The sequence below is a fragment of the Mustela lutreola genome, chromosome 8 (assembly GCF_030435805.1).
Source record: "Mustela lutreola isolate mMusLut2 chromosome 8, mMusLut2.pri, whole genome shotgun sequence".
NCBI classification, from domain to species: Eukaryota; Metazoa; Chordata; class Mammalia; order Carnivora; family Mustelidae; genus Mustela; species Mustela lutreola.
This window is the reverse complement of record NC_081297.1, coordinates 10,842,070-10,868,126: the sequence shown is the minus strand read 5'-3', so window position 1 is coordinate 10,868,126 and position 26,057 is coordinate 10,842,070. Positions and strand designations below refer to the sequence as shown.

The following is a 26,057-nucleotide window of genomic DNA, read 5'->3' as shown; positions in this document are numbered from 1 at the left end:
CTCTTCACTGCAAATTTCTCTAGCATGATACCTCCTGTATCACCGAGATACCTAATGTTTGATTTTCTACTGAATTTCACAGCAGGGGTCAGAACGTTTCCAATTCTCTTGACCGAGTGTCCTGAAAGCCCATGGACTATCACCCATCATTTCTGTTACCAGAATATGAAAACCTCCACCAACCTGTTGCTAAATCCTATTACTTTAGCCTACCTTCTACCTCCCCCCACCCCCACCATTTGGCCAATTCTTTTTTCAACCCTTTTTCGTTTCCAATGGTCTTGAAGGTCAATGTGACTGTTGTGCATGTATTCCTAGTGGCACATCCTGGCACTCTTGTGTCCGGAGGGAGACTGGGTCTCACAGGAGTTTGGGCCAGCCGGGATCAGAGAAGAAAGCAGGTGAGTAGATGATCTCAGGATCAGTCAAGTTCCGACAAGGAACAAAGAACCTGAGACCTTGTGCCTAAATCCTGTCAGTGTTTGGGGCCGTATGTCCTAGAAGAAGACTCAGTCTCTGAAGCATCTAAGAACACAGGAGGTAGGGCTGTAGCTGTCGCAACAGCACTGTGCATTTCACCATGGTTGGAATGATTAAAAACAATACGCTTCTTCACCAGGTATACAATGACTTTATTTACATTTTTTAATGCCAGCATTCTAAACACTTCTAAAATCTAGCTATGGTTAATGATAAATTCTAATTAGAAGCAAAGCTTGAAGGAGGAAGAAAGCTAAGCTTTCCGCCACCTGACTGCCTGATCAGCTGGGGTCTTCGGAGTGGAAGTGAGGAAGGAAGGACAGGTCACGCCACGCCAGCTCTCGGGCCACGGTATGTGTGTCAGAGCAACTGACTCTAAGAAAACACGGTCTTTCTGACTGGGAACCTGGACTTGTCATTTCCAAAGATGGTTTCATAAGGAGCCACTGTATGGTAAGCCAGAGTGGTTCACTTGTGTAACTGATGGGAGAACAAGTCTAATGTGGAGAAATCTCATTGGGGGCAAATAAAAAGGCAAATAAGACCTCTAGGCTGGCAAAGTACAACACACTCAATGGGAAATGCAAATCGTGAGATCGTCTAGATTTTGCTGTTCTAGTCAACCTGTAACATGTGTTGGAAGGATCCCAACAGACAGAGGCCATGGAGCCCTGGGCTTACTTTTCATGTAAATTTCTACCAAAAAAAAATCCATTCCGCTCTCATCTACAGCCTGTTTTCTTTATTCTTTTATTACGCTGATTCCAGAAAAGCAAACTTTTTCTCCACCAATCTGTTGCTAAATCCTATTACTTTAGCCTACCTTGGGACCAGATGACTGGGGACCAGCCGATGTCCCAGACAGAGGAGAAGACAAAATGGTTAGAAGCAGCCTTAAGTAGTTTCTTTCCTTCCTTGAATCGGGCTCTCTCTGTGTGTCCTCTGTGGCTCTCTCCTTCCTTTTCTTCCTCTTTTCCTCTCCAGAGATGTAAGGATCAAAGTATGCCCAAGACAGATATTATCTGCTGGGGGAGAAGCTGCCCTTTGATAGAAGGGACAGAAATCCGGAGCTGGGCTAGACAGGCATGGTCCAGGGAATGTCAGCATCAGAATGGTGGTGGTGGGGGGCATTTAAAGGGAGTCCTTCTCACCGTAACCCAAAGGAGACTAATTTAACATTTTTCTTAATTTATCTCCATCAGTGCTGTGGGTGCAGTCTGCATAAGTCAGAATAATGTAGAAGTCCATTTAAAACAATGAACTGTTAAATCTTTCATAGAGCCATATGATAGAACTACTGAACCTCTCCTCTCACAGGCACGTGATCAGGATCCCTGACTGCATGAATATAAAAATTCTGACCACCTTTTATATTTATCCTGGAGGACCTCGGTCAGCCAACAACGCAAAGATGGCACCGGAAGTTACAGAGCCATTTCCGTTAACGTAAAATTAATTCAGGATGAAAGATCCTTCCTGTGGGCCACTGAGAGAGCGTTACCCAAACTGGGCCTGTCCCCGAAAATCGAGGGCAGCAGCCCCAGTTTCCAAGAGATTTAGGGCAGAAATCCTGTAACTACCTGCGTGCACCGAAATGTAAAAATTGGTTCACCTTGTTGCATTTTGAATTCTTTCTCCATTACGGATTCTGAGATGACATCACTTAAATACCCTGGTTCCAAGTCCATTTCTGGCACTTAAGGGAAGTTTCTGACCAGAGTTCTTTGAGGAGGAAAGGAGAGGCATGAACCGTGAAAACACTCTCACCCCGGTCCTCCAATGGGATTACTTCCATGAAAAGGTCAAAGGTGTTCTCTGCAGCCTTTCACGTTTTAAAGATTAGAGTTTGAGAAGATGTCACCTCTCCTCAGACCATACAGGCAGCCAAGCCCAGTTGTCCCCTCGCTGAATGTGCAAACCACAGGGAGCTTGTGACAGTGTTACTGTAAGGATGAAGGAAGCGGAGAGGCATTCTCTGAAGGAGCTTGAGATAACACATAGTTCTAAGCCCCTTACAGGTTCTGGAGTTGGCTCTCATTCTACCCCACCCCGGGAGAATCTTCCGGACTGGGGCTGGGGTGGGGGAGGGGGCCACTGTCTCCCTGTCAGATTCTGAAATGTGTACGATCGGGTTTTGGTGCCTTTCGTCCTTCCCCTAGAGAGGAGGCCAGACTTCGAGGCCACCGGTGAGCTCCTGCAGCCTGAAGCAGAGGCGTCTGGCAGGGAAGGAGGGAGCCCCGGGAGGTCAGAGCGGAAGAGCAGCGCCGGAGGGGACGAGGGCAGGGGCGGCCGAGGCGAGCTGCTGTCCCGCCGGCCCGGTAGCAGTCCGACCATCAAGAAGACGACATGCCACCTTGGCGCCGCCACCACCACAAAACCGCTCTTTTGAAACTTAGTGACTCTTCCCAGAGGAGCTGGCGATTTCGTTTTTTCCCTCCCCGAACACTCTGGCCTCCAGGCGCGGCGGGGGCTGCAGCGGTGCGGACCCTTCTGCTGCGACCTCGGAGCACATTTCAAGAAAAAAGGAAGTGCTGTTCCTTGGGCCTGCGGCACGCAGCGATAGCGACACAGCCACTTCCCGTTTCTGGCCTCTCTTGGGGTAAGAAGTTGCAGAAAAAGGCGGGGGTGTGTCGGGGGGTGATCAGGGAGGCCTCGGGTCAGGACTCTGGGCCTGGTTCCACCCTCCAATGCCAAATGTTAAACGACTGCGTTCCAGTCACTGAGACCCTCAGTCTTCCTCCCTGCAGAATCGGAGTAACAACATTTAACGTAACGACAGTCGAGGACAACACGGAACCCTTGAGCGCAGCGCCGTGTGGCTAGCGCCGGTGACGGAGTCTGTTCTTCCCGGGTGCTAGGGTCCCGGGTCAGGGTTTCGGGGAGAACAGAGCGAGCAAGAGAGCGACGATCCAAGGAACAGCATTTACCCCTACGTGGAAGCTCGGGGCGTGGGCTCCGCGGACACACCACCCCCACCGGGCCTCGCCCACGAGCGCCCGCCCCAGGCCGGAGCCACCCCTCTGCCCCTACCAGCTCCTCTACTTCAGGTCACAGGGAAGAGTCCCCACACGCCGGTACCCTTCCTGACCTTGTCCCCCGCCTGTCCAGGGCCTCACCAGCGACAGGTGATCCCCAGTCCGGGCTCGCTCACGGGGCCCCAAGCCTCAGGGCCCCGCTCCCAGACTTCACCCTCCCAGGGTCACGGGGCCTCCCCGCTCATCAGCAGCCCCGCTCTTCTTTCGCACTGGACTTTTCCAAAGCAGTCGTTTTAAGTCCGATCCCTTCTCCTCACACCTTCTGTTGCACCGGCCTCCGCCTGTCTCCTGAGAAGACGGGGCACCTGCACTGTCCACTGCGCTCCAGGACGCGGAAGCCTGCGGGCTGCTACTTCCTTCTAACGGCTCTGCCGTCTCAGCTGAGGTCCCCTTCTCCCCTTTTCCGTGTGCCCTTCAGCCACCCTGTCTCCTCAAACACCCTGGTTCTGGTCTTTCTTGTGCTTTCCATATGTCCTTTTGCTCTCTGTGTTTATTAGTTTCTTAAAGAAAAAAAAAAAAAAAAAGAAAGGCCGGCCCACTAGAAAGGCAGTCTCTGCGCCCAGGCCCACAGGTAAACCTACACAACCCACGGCCTCCACCTTCTGAAACGCTCTCGCACCCTCCCGGCCACCAAAGCCAGCGGCTCTCCTTGGCCCACGTCCTTCTGGACGCTCCCGTGGCACCGCAGACTCAACGGGCTGAAAGCTGAGCTCAGGCTTCCTCTCCTTCCCGCCCCCTCCGCGGCTGCTTCCCCACGCCTCCGGGTTCAGGCCAAGCCCTCCTGCTCACCCCCGCCTCAGCTGAGCTATCGAGCCTCCTTTCTATCCACCACCGCCCTGTCTGTGTCACTCAGGACACGCCTTCTCCACGGCCACGGCCAAGGCCACCAGCATCTCTGTTCCGGCCCCGTGGGCGGCAGCCGACGCACTTCTCACCGGCCTCCTGGTCCCCTCTTCCCCTCACTACCATGGCCTTTGCAGACCCTCAACGGTGTCTCCCACCAAATTCTAGGCTCTAGCCTGAGAGGGAAGGCCTTCTAAGAACTGGCTCCGGCCTCTGTTTCCAGGTGTCGCGACCTTCCCCGTTGGCATTTCATTTCATGGACTTCACGTTTCCTTTGAACTCGAGCAGGTTTCACAGCTCCCAGAACCTGCCCCGCACGTCCCACCTCCATGCTTGAAATCAGGCCCGTCCGGCCGCCTGGAATGCCCAACACTGTCTTTACTTAAGGAAATCCTGTTTTTCTCTTTGGAGATGTGGAAAAGATGCCACGTCTTCCTGCCTCCACAGCGGCTAAGCATCTATTCCCTCCCCGAGCTTCCAGAGTTCAAACAGGTCCCTCTCTTTCTCATCCTTACCGCATGGTCTCCAATATTATCGCTACCTGCGCGCTGGCCTCACTGTCCCTATTAGCTCGCAGGTTCTTGGGGACAGCAAGGGTAACAGCCCCTGTAGTAGTCAGCAGCACCACGCAAGCTCCTCCCACTTTCACCTCAGCCGCCCCAAGAACAGAGCTTCCCTCCTCAGATGGAGATTCGATAACATGCCCAAGGCGTGGTAGAGCCAGAACTTGAATGCAGGCTTGTCTGACTTCAAAACCAGTGCTCTGAACTACAAGGTGGTATCTCTCGCCACCCATAGACTCGACCAACAGCTCCAAATAAAATGTCATCTCCATGAGTCGCGGGACATGGGACAGTTCACTGAGCTGGGTTCCCCCGAGTTGCTGACAAGGCATACATTAATAGGGAGAAGGCACAGACAGTTTGGGCTCTAACTCGTAGAGGATGCTTTAAAAATACAGAAGAAAGTTCTGATGCTTCAAGGCTTAAGGACTTCAGGTGCAAAATGACAGGAAAAACCTAATGCACCTGGATTAGGTAATGACCTGATTTTGTCTCTTTCCTTGGAAGCACTTGTGTCAGGGAGGCAATGACTCAAGGCCACACCAAGAGGCCTGTGTAGATCATTCAGACCACGGTTATGTAGAAAATTCTGTTACCTGAAGCTGTGCCATCAGCCCTGGGAAGACATGATGACCATACTCTGCTGAGAGAGTCTGGACCAGGGCAAACGCGAGGTTCCACAGCACGTGTGCACAGAAAAATACCGCGTGGCACACATAGGTATGAGGTCGAGACAAGCTGTGGCTGCAAGTGGCTAAGGGCTGTAATCCTCTGAAGTGAATGTCATTATGCAGCTCAAATCCCATCACAACAAATACCCTTAAAACAGAGATATCTGTATAACAAAAATCCTTTCAAGCTTTGGCTGACGGCCCACGTACTTCAAGCAATATTTGATGTGAGATTTGGAGTCCGCAGTAATGGGAATTGACCTATATTTCCAGAGGTAAGATTTGAATGATTTCATCTGTAGCTTCTATCCCATGGTATCATGGGTTGGAATCCTGTACGATCTAAACCTGTGAGCACGAAAACCAAACGCGAAGGCAGGGACCAAATCGACCTTGCTCGTGAAGGGCAGAATTCCTTCCTTTCATTTGGGGGAGCATTTAGGTACAGGAGAAGGCCTCTGACCCACACCCTGACATGGCGCAAAGCTGGTGTGTGGCCTCATCTCCGCGAGGTGAGTACATGGTGGGGGGGGGCACAAAGACGGGAGGTACAAGTTCAGTTTCTTACTCTGCTACTTACTAGCTGGGTCCATGGGGCTGTTGCTTAACTTCCACAGAGCCTCCATCTCCTCATCTCTAAAATGTGACCAACAACACCTACTTCCAGGATTTTCGCAAGACCTAAAGGAATGGACTCCTAAAACAGCCCGGTGCGTAGCCTACATGCTCAAAAAAGTTGGTTCCCTCCTCTAGACTCCTCTCCCCTCCAAGACGGGGTGGGCTTAGGCCAACTATTTAAATGAGGTTGGTTTTAAGACCTAGTGAATAAGGTCAACAAAATGTGTCGTCTCAAGCACGGCCAGGTCAAGACAGTGTTCAGGGGAACGCTGGGGAAAAGAGAGAAAATGGTAGAAAAACTAGGCCATGCACACTTTTCTGACTGAGAGGAGGGTCTTCTGGCTAAGGCAGGCTTTGTGTCAAATAAAATGCAAGTAATCAGGCGACAGAAGAAATAAGCTTTGATCACATATGTCAGAGGTCATCCTGAAAAATGCTGACAGACTGAAATTTGGAGGCATGTTTTCCTGGACTGGGATGAAGTATGGCCACGGCTCCAAAACCCTCGCTTACTGTCCCTGGCCTAGTTCTCCGACCCTTATTTGGTGACTCTTTAGCACTAGTCTGGTGCAACGTACCATCTTTTCTCTAGTAGGATACTACGGAAATTACATATTAAAACAAATTCTAGTTTTCTCCATTTGGGAGTAATGCAGATAAATAATTCAGGAATATTATCGACAACCATCTCAATGTTGCCCCAATTTGTGACATTTTAAATCTTATTGAATTTTAGGTAGGTAATTTTTTTTTTTTTCAAATTATGGGACAATCGAGTTTGTGGGGACAAAATTCCACATAAGCCAAGAACACTATTGGTGTTAGACTCCTTGAGACAGAAAACAAAGTCCTAGGAACAAAATCGGAAGGTGTGTCTGTCCACCCTTATAAAATGAGTGCTGGCTTTAAAATTCTTCAAAGGTTCCCCAAAGTGCTATCAGACTGCAGCAGCTAGAGAGAACATGAGGTAGCCCACCATTTCTCGGGGTCACAAAGCATTAGTCTCAAAGATGATTTCCTCCTCTCTCTTCACCTTGACAGTGGGAAGGAGGCTCAGAGAAAAAGTATGTGCCAATGTTCATGCATTCAAGTCAACCACAGGTACAAAGCCCAACCATGAGTTTGCAGGACCTCTCCTGAGAGGCAACAGAGAAATAAATTAACAGGGCAGACCCAATTTCCAAGGAGCAGAGAAAAATAAAGTGCAAGATCCACTCAGAAGACAGGGGAGCCCTGGGTTAGATAGCCCAAGACATCAAGAACAGAAAAAACAAAAATAAGAAAGCAAGGTTAGAACATCCGCAAAGACTGAACAGTAGCAAGCAGCAGAGATGTTTTTTTAAATTTAGTTTGCACAGAGCCTACAGAGGATGCCTCCAGTACACAGAAGCTTCTGCACAGTAAAAGAGGTTTCTGATCTCTATTTTAATAACTGAAACTCCCTCTCCCCATCACCCTAGTCCTAAAATGGAGGCAGTAAAAACCAGCAGACCCTGCACTTGAAATTCACCACTGGCAAGGGCGTAAACCACACGCATTTCGGAAGGTGTGCTAACTATTTCAGGCCACTAGGGTGCTTCTTCCCGCCCGAAAAGGCACATTTCACTTAAGGATCCCCATCTAAGCCCCAAGAATTGATGTCCCTCTGAAAAAGTACACCCTCTCTTCCTTACACCAGTGGCATTGCACTAACTGTGCGGGAGGCATCTCAGGGTCTCCACACGCTATGGAAAAGTCCAGTGCAATGGTAATTGCACCGGCAAGAACGTGGAGGCAGAGGGAGAAAGAGTTAGAGCCTGCGCCGCCAGGGAAGTGACCTCGGGAGAGCGATCACGCGCCTGGACAGAGGCGCGGCCGCGCGCTCCCGCCACTCCTCCCTCCCGCGTGTCCCAGGCCGGCTCGGTCCACCTGTGCCGCGGGGCGGGGGCGCGGGTGCTGGCGCGGGGAGGAGCCCGGCTGGCCGGAGCCCCGGGGCGGCGGCGGCGGCGGCTCCCCTCGTGGTCCTCCCTCCCTGGGGCCCTGGGCAGCCCCGCAGGGCCCGCCTGCCGCCCCCCAACCCCTCCAGCCCCGGCACCCCCAGACTGCACGCCCCCCTCCACCTCACCCCGTGCCCACCCCCACCCCTCCCCAGCGGTCTGTACCTTTACTCTGGGGAGGGTTCTGACTCCGGTCCCGGAGGACGTTGATCTGGTAGACGGCTCCGTAAGGCTCAAAAAGTTCTTTCAGCTCCTTTTCCGACCAGGACCGGGGGATCTGTCCGACAAACATCTTAATGGCATCTGGGTCTGGTTGGTCTGAGTGATCCAAAGCGCCGTTCATCTTGTTGGCTGTGCCGTTACTGTCAAAAAGGGAACCGGGAGCCAGAGTTAGGGCTGCACGGTGAGGGACAGGAAGAAAAAAATGGGGGTGGGGGCGGGGAGGCGGAAGGAGGAGGAAGAGGAGCACGGGGCAAAGTGCCTAATGAGTCGGAGAAATTTGATGAACTAAAACAAAGCACAGGCACCATTAGGTTGCTCGGCGGCCGCAGCGGCTGCGGGCTCTCACTGCAGGCTGCGGTTCAGCATCGCCGCCCGAGCACAGGGCAGCGCCCCGCCGGCTGTCACCCGGGGCGTGGACATCTTGAAGCCCGGCTCGGGAGGCAGCTGCAAGTTAAGTGCAGGTCTGGCTCTGCAAGGCTGCCACCAACGCATCGGCAGCCTTATCAGCCCCACACTGGCTCTCGTGTGCAAAGGAGGGGAGGGCTGGATTTCTGCTGGATTCTCCCCCTCCGCCACCCCCCCAACCCCCCGCCCCGCGCCTTTTGGAGGGTTTTGGAAGAGAGGAGAGAGGTGGTAATAATAAAGTCACATGAAAAGAAAATGAAACACTTGGCAGTCCGTCAGATGACTAATGCAAGACGCTGGTGATGAATTTGCAGAGTGCGCGAGGCATCCATGTGTGCATCAAATTAGGACGTTGTTGCTGCTCAGAATGGAAAGTGCTCCAGCAATGCGGCTCGGCGCAGCCCATTGGCTGCCCACGCTGGAGAAAAGGGCCGGGCAGGGAGGGGGCTCCCCTTTAAAAAGCACATTGTTTATGGGATCCAGGCACAAAGGGTTTAATTCAGAGAGGCAAAGGCGATCTCAGAAATGCCTGCTTTGTGCCGGAAAAAAAAATGCAGCCCCAGAAAGTTGAGTTCCCACTAAAGGACACTGAATATTTCAAATCTTTCACACTCCATAAATTGCTCTCTGTATATCTGACTTCCAGATGTTGTACTTGAGTTCTAAACAATCACACGTTTGGGAGAGAAAAGAGGAAAGTCTGCCTTTTCTTCTCCTAGCTTCAGTAAATATTTGGGGCTGATACAAAGAGTGAGACCATGAGCTTTTGCATATCAGTCTTCCTTAATGCTGTTTTCCAAAACCGTCATTTGGAAGAGAGAACGCTCAGGTTTAGAGTTCTGCCGTTCTAGTCAACGTCATGTAATATGATGATGAAGGCATTCTTTTTTTTTTTTTTTTTTTTTTTTTTTTTTTACTTTGGATCCCTCCTATTTGAGCTGCAGTAAACAGCAAAGCAAAATCCCCTGCCTCCTTCATCTCGCCCCCCACCCCCACCCCGACTCTCCTGAATGCACCCTAAACCCATCCACTAGGCCAAGTGACAAGGCTGAATGCCCTGAGCGGCATTCATTTGCAGTACTGGGTTCCTGACTTCACATCCTATCCTGTGAAAATAAAATGGACCCAAGCAAGTACACGGCGGGCAGATACGGTACCTACAGAGCCACTTCCATGGCCACTGCCAGCGCCCAGCTCAGGAGGCAGAAAGGTCAAAAAGGGGCCACAGGGACTAAAACTTCACTGCAAGTGGCAGGTGTTAATTCCAGGTAGCCTGGGGGAAATAATGAGAAGACACTCAAGGATCTTAAGCGGGGTTCCTTATTAGGTTAAAGCCCACAATCGAAGACCACCAGAGTACCTTCCGTCCGCTGTGGACCTAGCTCCGGTCGCCCCAAGCTCCGGATTAAAAAAGACCCTGCGATCAGGCTAAAAGACCAACAAAAAGCCTGTGGAGAGGAGAAATCCTGAATTCAATTTAATCCCGAGAGGAACATGACGGCAAATACTGTTCACTAGGTCCTGGCTCCGATTTCCACTTCTTCTCACCCCTCCCAGTTTACCACTTAATTTTTTTTTTTTTTTTAAATTCTTGAGATAAACAATCAGACTGTCTTAACTTGAAGCACTTACAGAGCTTTTCTCTAATCAAACTTATTGTTATAAAAAATGTTCTGCCGAATAAAATACCGGGTGCAAAATCTGCCTTCCACAATTTGGGTGCAGGGTGACGCTTGTTTGCGGTGGAGGATGATCGCTCGTCTTGTTCTCAGGCACCTCTGTGTCTTCACAAATCGCCCTTGGAGGATTCAGTGAACTCTGTAACCCAGCTGACTCCCGCACAGTGTGGGCGGCAGAGCCCCACGCAGGACAGAATGTCGTGCTCACAGCTCGCTGGGAGCAGAGAGTGTGGCAAGATGTATTTCTGGGCCAGGAAGGGCTGTGGTTACCGCTGCTGACAGTCAGCGAGCCTGAAAAGCAGAAGGCACTGCCACAGGTCTCAGCTCAGGGGGAAACGGAAGTTCCACAAATGGGGCTCTTGCATCTCGGCTGCACAGAGCGGAGTTAATACAATGGAGGGGTTAGGGGACGGGACGGTACACCAGTCCTCATGCCAGAACTCAGAGCAAGCATCCTGGCGCTGCCTGCCCCACGGAGGCCTTTCTCCTTTCCTCAAAAAATACTCATGGGGGTGCCTAAAGGAAGGGAAGCTGAGAGGGCTGGCGCCTCATGCCTTTGCTCTTTCTGTGGGTGCCTATTTATAAACCTTCCCCATCAGCCATCCTGCAGAGATGCCTGCAGATCTCTGATCTGAGTGGGTTGTCAGGGCTCAGGGCATGGGCTCTGAATTCCGGGGCCACCCCTTTGAACTGTGCCATTCCGGGCCTTAATCTCTTTGTCTATAAAATGGGAGTGAAAGGGGCATTTGGGTGGCTCAGTGGGTTAAGCCTCTGCCTTCGGCTCAGGTCATGATCTCAGGGGCCTGGGATCGAGCCCCACATCAGGCTCTCTGCTCAGATGGGAAGCCTGCTTCCCCCTCTCTCTGCTGGCCTCTCTGCCTACTTGTGATCTCTCTCTATCAAATAAACAAATAAACAAACAAGTAAAAATGGGAGTGACAGATGCCATGTCACAGATTTGGGTGTCTGATACGGAATGCAGCCCGGGATGAGGGTCTGAGCAGTATTAGCTTCTCCTGCTGTTAAATTGCATCTTTGCACTCAGAATGCGCTTGGAAATGACTGACCCTTTGCAAATCTTCTTCTCAGTCCTCAGGTTTTCACGGAGGAGACTCAAATGCAATTCATCCCCTAAACAACACTGCCTATCTTTCAGTGAGGGCTTACATGCCAGATGCTGTGGGAGGCGTTTTACACTCATTTCTAATCCTTATAACAACCCGATGAGAAAGTATTATTTTCTAGATGCAAACATCGAAGAATTAAGTTCCTTTCTTAAGATGACTGGCTTATATGCTATAGAAGGAGAATTCAAACCTAGGCCCAACGGGCTCCAAAGCACGAAACATTTCTAATCCATCATGTGGCCGAACACTGTGTCAGGTCTCCCTTGGGCTGTGAGGGAATGGCTCAGGGTAAATCCGAGAGAAGACAAGGCCAAGAGCAAATCCTGCTGGGTCCCTAGAATCACACTGCCAAATAAAAGGCAGCACTAAGAGAAACACACACACACACACACACACACCCCTTTCTACTATCTATGGAAAGGAGGGGTCAATGCTGAACTTGACACTCCATCGAGCCTATGTTCAACCACACATTCTTCTCAATAATCACATAACAAGTCTCCATCTCCACGGATTCCCTTCCTCTCTACCCCCACAGGGTAACATCAGTGAGCACCTCTCACCCACACGGACACGTCATTTCCGAACTACTTGCCATTTTGCAAAGAACCGTTCCCAAGATTATCGTTAAATGCTAAGTGCCTGACAATCCCTTAAGTAGTTCCAACGACGTCTATTTCTTACACAAACTACCGCAAAAGCACATCTTCTCAATCAAAAGCCTCTGTGCAGGACAGGCGGCCCGAACCCTCGCCGACCCCCCATGGATGACCCCCACGCGAGATCCCAATGGTACCACAACAGACTGGTTCACTTTGCTCTGATGCAGGCAAGCTCCTCCTTCTTTGCACTCCCAGCTGTGTGTTTCTAGCAGAGACTTACTGACTTCTTCTGTCCTCAAGAGGCTGTGCGTGCTCACACTTCTAAGGAAGCCAGAAATGATGTGTCCACAGTTAGACCACTGGGGCTACCTGCCAGAGGCCACAGAGAACCCATGTGCTCCTCACAGAGGAATAATTATGGGAACAGAGACCCCCCCTTCTCAGCAAGATCTTCTATTTACTAGACTGACCTCAGGCTTAGAAAATTGGACTGGCTCACTTCTCCGCACTCCCTAGCCATCTTTAGCACCTAGCCCGGTGCGGGAATCAGATTCGAATGCAAATACTTACTGACGGCCTCCTCTTTGCCAGAACACTCGTCACGTACTTGATATACGGTATTGCAACAGCTCCACGGGCTGGCCTTGAAATGACGCCACGGAGAGGCATGGAGGTAAAGTGACTTTTCCAATGCCACGCCCCTAAGAACAGGTGTCTGCAGAATCTGGACACGTTAAGATGTTAAGGCCAATTGTCATCACTCACTATTCCACGAGCCGGGTTTCTGGAGGCTGAGGTTCCTGGAGGACTCAGGGGTCACGCACAGGCCTTCAACGAAAGCGCCTGTGTCTCTGCCGGCACCTCACCTCCAAGCTACAAGAGACTGAGCGCCAATGCCGCTCTTGGTTTTGGCGAGGAGCCAAACCTGAGGCTCCTCTAGGACAGATGCCATATGGAATCGGACCACGAGTTAGAGAGCACCAAGCCAGCGGGCACTGGTGGTATCAGTCTCCGAGCCAAGACGAAAATATAATGATGTTTGGGGAAGAAAAAAATGAGTGCGCTTACTTTTTTGCTTTTAGCACAGGCACTGACCTACTTCCCTACTCCATTTTTGCATAAAGAAAACTAGATCAACAGAGGATATGCAAAATCTTCTGAGGTTCCTCTAAGCAGTCAAATGTTACCAAAATTATAATAATTGATTCAATATATAACTGTTATTAATTCCAGGACAACAAGCTCAGATAAGGCCAGGTGAATTGCAGGTTCCCTTTTGGAGTGTGGTAACAAAAGAACCAGTAGCTCCTTTCATCCTATGGCCCGGAGAGCAACTTTCTGCATTCTGTCTCCTTTAATCTATAGGAAAGGGAGAATAACAGACTTACAAAATGGGTATAAGAAATGGTAAGTGGCTAACTGTACTTATGTTAAAAAAAAAAAAAAAAAAAGAAGAAGACATAAAATGCCCCTTCAGAAGATATACCAACCCAAAATCAACACAAAAGGATGCCTGCCTTGCCTTGGAAAAATTTTGTATAAAAACAGCGAATCTCCCTGAAAGTTTATCAACAATCTTACTGTTCCTATCCTCTTCATCGATCTTATTTTTGTTTTAGAAGATATTGGATCTGTGCTGCCCAACGCTGGGCAGTGAAGGAAATGTTCTCGAACTACACAATCCAACATGGTAGCCACCAGTTACAAGCGGGCTACTAGACCCCTGGGATGGGCTTAGCGCAACCGAGAAACAATTTTCAATTTTAATTTTAATTAAATACTTCAAGCTGCAAATATACTGCAAAAAACAAACAAAACTAAGGAGAGCTGAAATTCACTAAAACACGATTTCATCAGGAGGTTTCGGGAAAACAAGAATAAGCCCAGCAAATAAGAGGAATAAGGGGCCACCCAAATGCCGCCAGTGCTGGCGGCACTAGAGAGCAAGCGTGGGGGGACCTGGACTGCATGACCTGGGTTCTCAGCATGGCTTCGCCTTACATTCCCTGTGGGGTCCCAGGCAAACCCTGTCACCCCTGTGTACCTCGGGTTCCCTACTGGCAGAACAAAGAGAGAGAATCATTCTCATGTGGTTCCTCATTTCTGTAAACCTGTGACTCTAATTTGGGCCCAGGAGATGATGTATGGAGAAGATAATTTAGGTAATAAGACCAGCTGCCTCCAGCCTGAGGGGACTCCCTGTCTGTGTCGGATACAGTCCCCTGGGGCTCAGAGGTGACTAAGGCAGAGGCTAGGCATTGACGAGGTGTCCCTACGCCATGCAGAGTGGCCTGTGGGCTCAGACAGACACGCTGATTGGCTGATGACTCGAGGCGGCTACCGGGGTGTCATCTCTCTCAATTTGTGTCACTTCGTCCCAATATCCCAACTGCAGTCCCAACATTTCAGTCAGATGACAGGACACTCTTTCAAAGGGCCTGGGCATGGTTTTTTGTTTTCCTTTTTTAAATATCACTTGTACTTAAGTAATAGCACATGGAGAAACAGGCTTTGTTTGCTGATCAAAGGAAATTGTCCAAGACTGAGCTGCATAAGGCAAAGGCAGAAGGAAGCTGGCAAGGAGCCTGGTGCCTTCCGGCAGGCGTGGGCAGCAGGAGGGCGGGCATGAGATCTAGTACTCTGAACCATCTTCCACAATGTCCAGGGTGTTGATGATTATTGAAAAACACAATTCTAGGGGCACCTGGATGGCTCGGTTGGTTAAGTGACTGCCTTTGGCTCAGGTCATGATCCCAGGGTCCTGGGATAGAGCCCTACATTGGGCAACCTGCTCAGTGGAGAAGAGCCTGCTTCTCCCGCTCCCTGCCCCTCTGCCTACTTAGGCTCTCTCTCTCTGTCAAATGAATAAATAAAATCTTAAAACAAACAAACAAAAAAAACAACACAATTCTCTCCACCATCCACTGGCAATGTGGTCCCTGGGGTTCGGCACCAGCCATGTCCCCCACTGCACCACGGGTGACCAGGCAGAGACCTGGACATGGCCCCGCTCAGGAGGCACAACACTCTAATTCTAAACCTTCCACGGCCTCTCACTTTGGAGAAAGGAATCGCTTGTCATCTAACTTCAAGCCTGGGAATCTTGTGTCCTTTCGAAAATGTACCATTTTGGAAAACGTCCACCTTCTGTGGCTGCCTTTCAACACAGCACCTTTGCCACTGGACTGACACTGCTACGGTTTAATGACAGTGGGATTCGGAGTCGCTTAATGGTTTGGGTAAATGGTACAGAACTCTCTGGATGTTTGCTATCTAACTGATGAGAGGACGAAACCAATGACACTCCTGTATTCGCCTGGGAGGTAGTGTTACCACGGGTCACCAAAGCTCTGCAAGTCCAGGGCACACCGGTGATATGATGGGGCCCCAAATCCCCGAGGTGAGACACCTGGAGGTCAGCTGCTGAACTCACAGAAGATGAACTAGAGCCCATTCTACCCTAAGTCACTGAAGGAGACAACGTCCATCTGTGTGCGCTGACAGGGCGGAAAAACCCGGCTTATCAGAACGTACGGGACAGCGATACCATTCCTGGGTGAATTTCACCAGGAAAGAGCGCAGTCATGATGGACATCCTGCTGGATCCCGGGACCTAATGTTGGACTGTATTTGGAGGGAGGTCTGAAACCTATGCCTTTCTTCACCAGCGCGAAAGGGAACCCTGACTCGCAGGAAGTGACTCCCGCAGAAAAGGCCACACAGCACAGGCATCTGGACTCACCCAGGAAAAGGGAAACCTTATGACCTTATCCCATTTGACCACTAGTAAAAAGCAGATAGGTGGAAACCCCCCACAAAGCAGTAAGTCCGGAGGCATCCCGGGGTGTGTGCAGTCTGGCGTACGAGCACCCTCTCTGGGAAAGCCGCGAGGTGTTGGCTCTGGGTGGCCTCCGCCCAGGAAACTCATTTCACTCAGTGATTTACCAGAAATAGTTCAGTGGACTTGAGAACAGAGCAGAAGGCATTTGCATAGGGAGAGGTTTTTTAGATGAACTTTCAGAAACGGCAATAGGGAAATAATAGTCACATAGAAGATTTAGATCAGGCTTCTCATTTTCCAAGTCCTCGAGGAGCTCACATTAATTAATCCCCACCCCCCAAGGCTGAGGTCAGTATTGCTGACCCCACTTTCTAGATGGGAAGAGAGCGTGGGGAGGCACCACCCCCTGGGTACGTACCCCTTCCCAGTGCCCTCCCCATCTGATTTACCTCCCCATGGCTCAGTGCCGCAGAATTCACCTGTCTGCCGGCGCAAGTCACTGTACGTGGTCCTTCCGGCTGACGGGGAAGAGCCTGGTTTGGCCCCTATCAAGTAAGGTAAAATGTGAATCATGAAATGAAGACAGATGTGGGGAGCCTCCCCCTACCGAGTGTGGATCTTAACCTAAGATGTCTCCCGTGGCCACCTGCTCGCGGCACGTGATGACAATGAGGGACACACAGGGAGAGGGCGAACAGCACGGACACCGTGTCCCCAGGTCCTGGCCACCACGTTCCTTGAGGCATGTCACTCCTGCTGCTGGCCCTGGCTCAACTATTTTGCCAGGAGCTACGGATGCAAGAGGAAGCCAGCAGGGCGGCTGGCAACAGTCCCCACTCCCTGAAGACACACCCGCGGCGGAAGTGGACGGTTCTCCCTCGCAGGTTCTCTGTCAAACCCACGCGGAGTGGATTCTCCCCGCAAATCCTCCTTCCTTTCCCCCGGATGACGCAGTTACGGGACTTGCTTGACGTCAGGCACGGTGTTAGATGCGAAGCAGAGATGGAAAGGAGGTGGCTGGTGCCCCGAAGCCACTGGCAGCCAATGAAAAGGGAGGGCACCACGTGAGACCCAATTACGAAGCGATAATGCCCAGAACAGAGGGAACAGACAAGGGCCTGCCGTAAGCCGGCAACAAGTGACCGATGGGGCCATGGGGACGGGCACGCAGCGTCCTAAACATGCGTCGTCCCGGGGGTCAAAGCTTGAAGCGGCGCATGAACAAATCAGAGGCAAAGGAAGAGGAGCTGTTGCAAAGAAAAAGGGGTTTCAAAAAAAGGGGTTTCAAAGAAAAACCGCTATCACTGGGGGCTGAGACCGTCAGAGAGCAGCCCCAGCGCCCCTCCCTCCCAGGGAGAACCTGCACTTGTCACGGGGGACCGGGTCACGCTGGAGAGACCCAGGGCTGGGGCAGCCATCACCGCACTGCCCGACTTGCGTGGGGAGGCCCAGCCATGGCTCCCCACCTCTGCTCGCCCGGCCAGAAAGCGGGGGCCCACCAGCATCCACGGCAGCCCCTGCACCCCTCCTGCGGCATCCAGCACTCCCCACGACATCCCGCAGAGGCCAGCTACCCTGGTGCTCCTGTGGTTTGCTACCAAGTGTGCAGCAGTCCGCTCCCTCCTGGGCCGCTCAACCGCCCTGTCTGCTCTCCCACAGCCACGGCCAGCAGAAGGCTCCGGAACCACCGCAAACTCACGTCCTTTCCTCCAGCTTGGCTTCACCTGTGACGTCCCTGTTTCTCCGAGTGCCTCCCACTGCCTCCTACCCTGTGCCAAATCTGAGACGAGGAATGTCGTACACAGAACACACACGTCATGCAGATCTCCTGTCAGCCCCAGACCTCGCCCATCTCTGACCGCTGAGCCTACGGAAACAGTAACGAACGGAGCCCTCCGTCGGGTACACGGTTTGCCTCTGGAATTCTCCACGTGAGGTTCGTCTTCCTCAATCATGAATTCAACAGGTATTTATACAGGGACCCCACGACCCAGGCATTCTTCAAGGTTTGGAGAGAAGGCAATGAACCTTTAATTAAGGAGCTTCTATCAACGGGGGATGGGAGGGAGCATAAGGTGGCTAAACAGGTCAACCTTTCAAGAGGTTAGAAAGGGGTTGTTTGTTTCAGTGGAGAAAAATGAAGGCCAGGACGGAGACACGGAGTGCTAGGTGCATGGGTGTGACTCTTAAGTCCGATGTTGAGCGAAGAGCTCATTTGGAAGGCGAGCACGGGGCCTGCACAGTCTCAGTGTGGCCCTAACATATATACTCTGAATAATGAGATGTGATACAGCAAGAAGGCTGTGAAGTTGTAAAATTTAAGTCACGCGTTACACAGTTATAAAGAACCACGATTACAAAGGACCACGCTATCCCATTTGGCACTGTTTTATTGAATCTGAGGGTCGATACACCTATTACAAATGAGTTACTGAATTATGCCTATTTTTCTCTAAATGCCCGCTGGGTCCACTTGCCCCAGCTCTGCCACTGTCCTAATTCTGGCCATTCTCGTGATAAAACCATTCAGGGAGGGGCGCCTGGGTGGCTCAGTCGTTAAGCGTCTGCCTTTGGCTCAGCTCATGATCCCGGGGTCCTGGGATCGAGCCCCGCATCAGGCTCCCAGCTCGGCGGGAAGCCTGCTTCTCCCTCTTCCACTCCCCCAGGTTGTGTTCCCTCTCTCCCCGTGTCTCTCTCTGTGAAATAAATAAATAAATCCTTAAAACCCATTCAGGGAGCTCTCCTCCCTTGGATGAAAGCATGAAGATTTCACTGACCTCTGTGTTTGCCCTGTGTTCAGAACTCTATCTACCCTTCTGTTAAATATTGATTATCAGTCCATTCATCTCGTTTTATCATTTATCAAGGCCCAAATTGAATCTCAGGCTGGTCTTTCCTCAACCTGCATTTGGCCTGCCTTCCTCAGTCATCAATGATGTATACTCAAGGAGCACAAGCTAAAATGAATGCCAGCCTAAGGGAGGCAGCCAGCAGTGTAAGGCTTGATATAAATGTGCTGGAGGTTAGACATGCCACTGTTTCCTTCCACTGATCTGGAAAGTCTAAAGCTGACTATATATATATACAAAGTAATCACGTCATATGAAGGACCGTTTAGATCACAGAACGGCATCTGCTGGTGAAGGAAGATAAGTATTTCTGTAGACTAACAATTTGTTAGGTTCAGATGTATTTCTTTTTTGGGGTAATGCCTTCAAACTCCTACATTTGTGGGTTGTTGGCAAGAGAATTCAGGAAGAAAGAGACCTCAGAACAGTCAAAACATTTGTCACCAAACTCTTCCGCTGATGTTTATTTCCTTTCAATTCTTTGGGAGCGCTTCTCAATCCATTCCTCAAAGATTCTCATGTTTTATGTTGGTGTTTCACTGCCTTGATCACTGGCCTTTCAAACCCACAGGAGCCCGCAGGTAGCAAAGGAGAGGGTTTGCCAATGGCGGCCCAGGGAGTGACCGCCTCTGGGTGATTTCGAAGGCGCACAGCAGTGGAAAGAAAGCCCATTCCGAGCTGGGGCTGACTTCTGTTCTCCACGAGTTCCCAAGGACAGCTGCGCAGCAGAATAGTGAACCTGTATGACGGCAATCCTGGCTCATCGAAAGAGCCATTTGATGCTCAATAACTCTGGGTCGGAAGGCAGGGAAATACAGAATTCATTGTTGAGAAGGGTTCCTTCAAAATGAGACAACAGAGAACCTGTGCCTTAAGGGATATGCTTTCCACTTGAGGGCAAACTTAGCTAATAAGACTGACTCATCCTGCAGGGGCCCCAGGTATCCGAGATTTTTCTCTCTCATCCTAATACACGCTGTGCATCAAAACTCAAGATCTGGGTACCATCTAATTTGTTGCCGTTAAATGCAGCGGCTGATTTTTGCCAAGACACTTCAGCTTTTGGGGGGTTAATCTTCCCGAGTTGCCTGTTCTATTTTTACCAGTCTGTTATTGTGGTTCTTGTTGCATTTGGCTAGGACGAGTGAGGGAAGTGGGTGGGAATCTGCGGAGAGAGGAGTTGCTCCCTTTGGGGATTTTGTTTTTCTAAAGTAAATTATGTTTGTTCACTGATCAAGAAGTAAACTTTAATTCTTTCTCTTTAAGACATCACAAAAGATGATGTTTGCGGTTGGAAAACCGGAGATTAAAAAGCCCATAATGGATGCCTGGGATACCATTCAAGGGACTAGTCATGAATTTTCTAGAAGCTTTCTGTCCGAGCATAAGAAAACGAAACAAGAGCGTCTATAGAGACTGCACGAAATTCCTAGATAGCAATCCAAAACGCTTGCCTCTCCCATAGTCTGCTTAAAGAAATTTGTAAAAGTAATGGAAAAACACTGCCAAGTCTGTAGCATTACTCAAGGAAGACTTCCAGAATTCCACGCACGTCAGCTCCTCGGGTATGTTTCCCTATGATACGAACATGCCAGTTGGTCATGCTACAAAAGTACATATCAAAAGGCAAAGTCTAAATGCTAGTCCTCAAATTCCAACATCATGCCTTAAGATGAAATCAATACCAAATACCACATTTCGATTTGAAATCTATAAACCCCCCACCCCCAGCATCTCATAAATTCCATTTAGCATCTTCAATCACCAATTAAAATGGGCTTTGACATTTAATTTGCTGATTTACCGTACCATCCGACCGAGCCCCCTAAACAAATAAGAATAAAAGTAGGATTACGTCCTAAATTTTAATAGCTGTTATTCCAAGAGGCTGAATATCGTTCTATCAAAATTCCCCACAGTTGATTTTTTTTTAAAGCCATTTCTTCATTTTTTGACACTACATCTGGCACAATGAATACAGATGATCATTTGTTTATGTATCTGTCTAACTGCCTTTCCCAAACACAGCCAGATGGAATCTTTCAGAATCAAATTAATTTCAGATTAATTCACTCTGGACCCACTCCAGTTTCATGACTCTTTGCTTTGAGGCGTCAACCAAACTGATGGGAAGTCATGATCTTAAAAGAGCACAGGTTCCTTGATATCAATGGGGAGAAATAGTTCAAGTCCGTGGTCGCTCCCCGTGCCCAGAAAGAAATCCATCAGGAGGCCTGGCCAACAGTTCACCGTGTCAGAGTCATCCAGGAAGAATTTCCTTGTGGATCCAAATAGGATCACGGTTAATTTTACATCCAACAGTCACAAGGGCTTGGGAGGAGTCCAGGGAAAATGAGCAACCTAATTGCTAACATCAGGACCCGTGACGGTATGGTACCACTGGCCATATACGTAGTCCATTGTGGCACCCGTTGTGGCACACCCGCGAAGCGAGAGAGTTAATCCCAAGCACCCAAGGTGGGCGTTCTCCCTCTCTAGCTGTAGCAACTTAAGGAACTAGACACAAATGTACCCAGGCTTTGCACGCTGTCAATCTCGGTGGATGCCTTTATTACCGTACTTGTTTCAATTGCAATTTGGGTTTCCATGGAGACACAACAGTCAGCTCTAGAAAATTATAAGATAAATGTCAGGTGGTGATAACGGTGTTAATGAAGCTTCGGTGACAAGCAGCTCTGTGCTCCAAATAATAAGCTTATTTCTATTAGCATATGTATAACCTGTCAAAAAACCTGGGAGAGAGTATTAGGAATGCAGTATCTATCTATCTGTATTTAAGAGGAGAGGGGACAGACCCCCCTTGGAGTGGCTTAAAATATGGTGGGTCAAGAAGAAGAAGAAGAAGAAGAAAAGTAATGGCTGGTTTTGTGGGAAAATTAGGCACCGGTGACGGCTTCCGATGATGCTCTTGCTGACATGAGGCAAGGCCTTACTTCACCCACTAATGGATGGGATTTTTTTTTTTTTTTTTTTTTTCTTATAAGGTGGTTAATCTCTTTCTGGAAGCTGAGAGCTCAGCTCATAAGGCCTGACCATGGCAGACGGCAACCGTCCAGAAAATAAATGCTAATGCCAGCCTCATGGTAACGGGGTCGAGGCCGCCCATCGCCTGCCTCTCTCTCTATTGCCGGCTAACAATAACTGGCTCGCTAGAATCCAGATTCGGACAGCACCTTGGAGTCGTCTACCGTCAAATGTGTGCCACTGACATTCTCCCCAGAAGAACCTGTCAGGTCCCCCAAACTGCCAGCTCTGGGTGTCTGCAAGCTGGATGCATTGGGGACATACAGGCTGGTGCTGGTGAACCGTGAAAACAGTGCAGGGCCAGGTCTTACGAGAAGTCTCTGCAGGAAAAATGAAGGTTCCCTTTGTTTGGAAAAAAGGATTCAGATACGGAACATATTTTTTATATTCTCTTTGTGAACATCCGTGAAGACCCTGCAGTACGACGAGGGTGAGAATTCTGCCAATGGAAGACAAAAGGAGCCCCCCACCTCTGTAAGAGAAATTCTTCCCAATTCAGTACTCTGTGACCTGGCCAAAGGGCCCACCATTTTTTCATTGCACCGTATTTTTTTGATTTAACAACTTTATTGAGTGCCAGGCACTGCGTTTCAAAACACAATGATGAGTAAAACAGTCACCACCCTTACGTTTCTCATTGCTTAGGGCCTGGTGCAACCAAACGTCTAAGGTTTTGAACCAAGTATCATAATATTTCTTTTCCCTTTTTCTTTCTTTCTTTCTTTTCTTTCTTTTCTTTCTTTCTTTCTTTCTTTCTTCCTTTCTTTCTTTCTTGTCCAATGTTTGGTCGCTTTTGAAGGGACTACATGACTATGCTTTTTCTGGGGCAAAGCAATTCCTTTTGCTACAAGTCTACGTTGGGAACAGCGGGCTGCTCCAACCTTCCCTGTCTCTGTCTGGATTGCTTTAACAAAAATACCATAAGCTGGGTGGCTTAGAGAACAAGCAACTATTTTTCCCAATTCTGGAGGCTTTGAGTCCAGGACCCAGGCACTGGCAGATTCCGAGTCTGATGAGACCCACTTCTTGCTGTGTCTTCATGTCCTCATGTAATGAAAACGGTGAAGACACTCTCCTTGATCGGGGTACTGATCCCATTAGGAGGGTCCACCCCCATGACCTAATCACCCAAAGGCCCTTACATAAACCTCTGGACACCATCACCCTGGGCATTAGGGCCCACATATGAATTCTGGGGAAACAAACATTCAGTCCAAAGCACACTCACAACTCCTTTCCTACCACTCCACTTTCCAGGAAGAAGACAGATGGTGTCAAACCCAAGGTTCTGGATGTCACTGGGCTTCGGTGCTAGGGCAGAAATGTGTGGCGCAGCTTTTGAAGAAGTTACAAGTGACTGCTTCCCCATGATGCTTTCTTCTCTTCAGAATGTTCCCTGTCACTCCATATGGCTGCCGTATCACGTGCTGGGACTGCCTCCCACGTTAAGGGGTGGGCGCCTCTCCCAGCTTTGCAAGATCTAGCAAGACAGAGGAAGATCCAGGGGGAGGTGGAAACAGAATGGCTCAGACCTCACACTCCAGTTTTGAGGAGAAAGCCTGCACTTCTTTTCCTAACAGCCGGTCCCTCCAGCCTTTGCTCCCTGCCTGAAATCCCAGTGAGGCTGTGAAGACTCAAGCTAAGGTTTGGTCCACAAGAAAGTCTTGGGCTTCCATTTAGCAGAAGGTTTAGCTCAGGGAACACAAAGATCTCTTGGCTCTCTTGTGACCAGGCTGACTCTCCAGGGACAGGGGTCCCACCCACGCCACAGCTTGTCGCCACACATGCTGTCCCCTGCACGTGCGTTAGGGTCCAGGTGCAGGTGTGATAAAGCCGACAGAAGACTCCAGAGTTCAAAACGTCTCCACCTCACTCAGGAGGAAGGAATTAACATATCCTTCCCTCAGAGCAAAATACAACAACACAAAACAACCCTAAACCCAGCAACAACCAGCACGACGACAGCACACTCGCAGACTCCTTGATTTCTCTTCTGGTTATCCCACCCAGGGAACAAGGATGGCAGGAAAAATAACTCAGGAGCACATACAAATCCCAAGACACTAGCGATGGGATTCTTTAGTAGGGCCCAAGGGGTCGTCTGAATCCAGGAACACAACGGGAAAGTCATGAGGCTTAAGTTTAGCAACTGGACTTGATGGATGGGGCTTAGAGACTGAAACCTTTTCAGTTGTAAATCAAGTAACAAGTAACGTGATACTATGTTACTAAAAGCTGCCTGAAGCATCGTGGTCATGGAAACAGAAAGATTATAAACAGCACAACTCGGACCAGTCAGTTAAGTAACCTCAACCTCTCGGCTTCTGACCAGCACTCCTCATTTCTTCTGCTCCTGTTCAAACTTTTCACAAACCATTCCACATCCGTCTTGAAAGGCTCTGGAGCAATCCCGTCTTGAGACGGAAAAGTCACCTGCGATGATTATTGTTGGTGTTTTAAAATTATTGGAATAATTACTGTTATCTTTAATAGCACCACCACAAAGCATATTACGATAGTTCTTCAATTTTAAAATGACAGCTCCAAACTGGGGCAACCGAAATTACGATCATAATTTTCCAGAACTGACAATATTTGCTAAATAGACTCCTTGAAGAGAAGGAGGTTATACGCATGGGAAATAAATAGGAGATTACAGTTTAAGTGTGGCAGGGCTTAAACAGGGAGTTCAAAAGTGAAAGCAGAAAATAAATTGCTGCTTAGTTTCCCCCCCCCCCCCATCCCCGTTTTGTTTTGTTTTCTTCTTGTTGTTGCTTAATGTTGAGAGGTTTGACTACACTTCGGTGTCTCAGCAAGCAGGGGCCAGGTGCCCACCATGACCAGCAGAGCCCCACCCTCTGCTTTGGAAAGGTGTCACAAAAATCTTTCCAATTTTGTGTTTGTTTTTATAGATAATGTTATAAGGACAATCAAATCAAATACATTGAAGAGGTAGTTCCATAACCGTAAAAGTCGTTAAAACTACCATGGAAGAAGCCCTTCCAGGACAACGTAGAACAGATCGTAAGTTCCTCTGGGACTTGGGGGTGACAGGGTTCATGTTTCTCTGAAAATGGGACACACGACAGAAATAGCGTTTCGGTCAGGAACTGTGCCAAGAGCATGACGATTTTAAGCCACGGACAGTTTGATACCTATGATCTTGTCTCTTTAGTTGCAGGTTTACTTTGAAAATCATGATCTGTTTGGTTTTCCTCAAAGACTGATGGAAAGCAAAACCACCTGGAAAGATTCATGGCTTACATTACTGAAAACAGCAATGAAACAGAAATACTACTGAGGCCGAAACCCAAAAACCTATCAAGGACAGGATGATGCAAACTTTTAAAAACAACAACCCAAATCACTATGAAAATGATTTTAATTCCCCTCCCAAGGTCATACGGCATCAATTTTGGAAACCACATTTCTCCTGGGATAGAGAACTGTGTGAGGTTTCCTGTGTCCGCGGGATCATGAATATATTTAACAGCACAAAGGCGCTGGGATTTTGGAGATCAGCTGACTAGAGAGAGTACACCTGAATGAAGGCATGAATCCCCGAGGACAGGGTGCATTTCTGCAGGGGGGAAAATCCAGGATGATAATTATGTACCTGCTGAAACTGTAGACATGCTTTGAGATCAGCGTGTTTTTGAGGCTTACACATAGAGGTTTCATTAGTGACCCCAAACATCAGGATCTCTGTGGATACCCTGGCAACCTTCCACTTGGGCACACGGGGACCAGGAGTGCAAAGCACAGAAAGATCTAGAAGTAACAGAACGCCAGATGTGTCCCGAAGCTGTGCGCAGAAGGGCAAACCCTCCTGTTGACCTCAGACTCCGCTCCTGGAAATCCCACCCCCTTTGGCAGGGAGGCTCTTAGTCGTGTGTATTGCATTTATAAAAGGGATTTGTTCTTTTGGGACTGTTTGCCTAGAGGACAGAAAACCTAAAGATCTGTGGCTTCAGCTGTGTGAAAAAGTCAAAATGCATCCGCTGAGGAAGGCGGGGATCTCCTTAATATGCACATTAATAATGTAGGTGTGGGAGGGGCACTGGGCGTCAATCAGGAGAGGGTTCCCCTGGTTACTTGTGATGAATGGGTTCCGGCGAGGAGGCAGCTCACCTGTGAACCTGGCGTGAGGAGATCTACCGA

General features: G+C 49.4%; 1 protein-coding gene across 11 annotated transcripts in view; it reads right to left on the bottom strand.

Annotated features, from left to right (window-relative positions):
• CELF2 (CUGBP Elav-like family member 2) overlaps nt 1-26,057 on the bottom strand; it is a 607,444-nt gene that overhangs the window by 142,904 nt on the left and 438,483 nt on the right. For 9 of the 11 annotated variants that reach the window (XM_059183789.1, XM_059183788.1, XM_059183786.1 and 6 more), the window contains one exon: nt 8,352-8,548. In XM_059183789.1, the coding sequence (XP_059039772.1) occupies nt 8,352-8,529 (178 nt within the window). In that variant the 5' untranslated portion in view covers nt 8,530-8,548. Of the gene's footprint in view, nt 1-8,351; nt 8,549-8,713; nt 8,949-10,502; nt 10,705-26,057 lie in introns of those variants that run through there. The other 2 variants (XM_059183792.1, XM_059183791.1) reach the window with 2 other exon arrangements.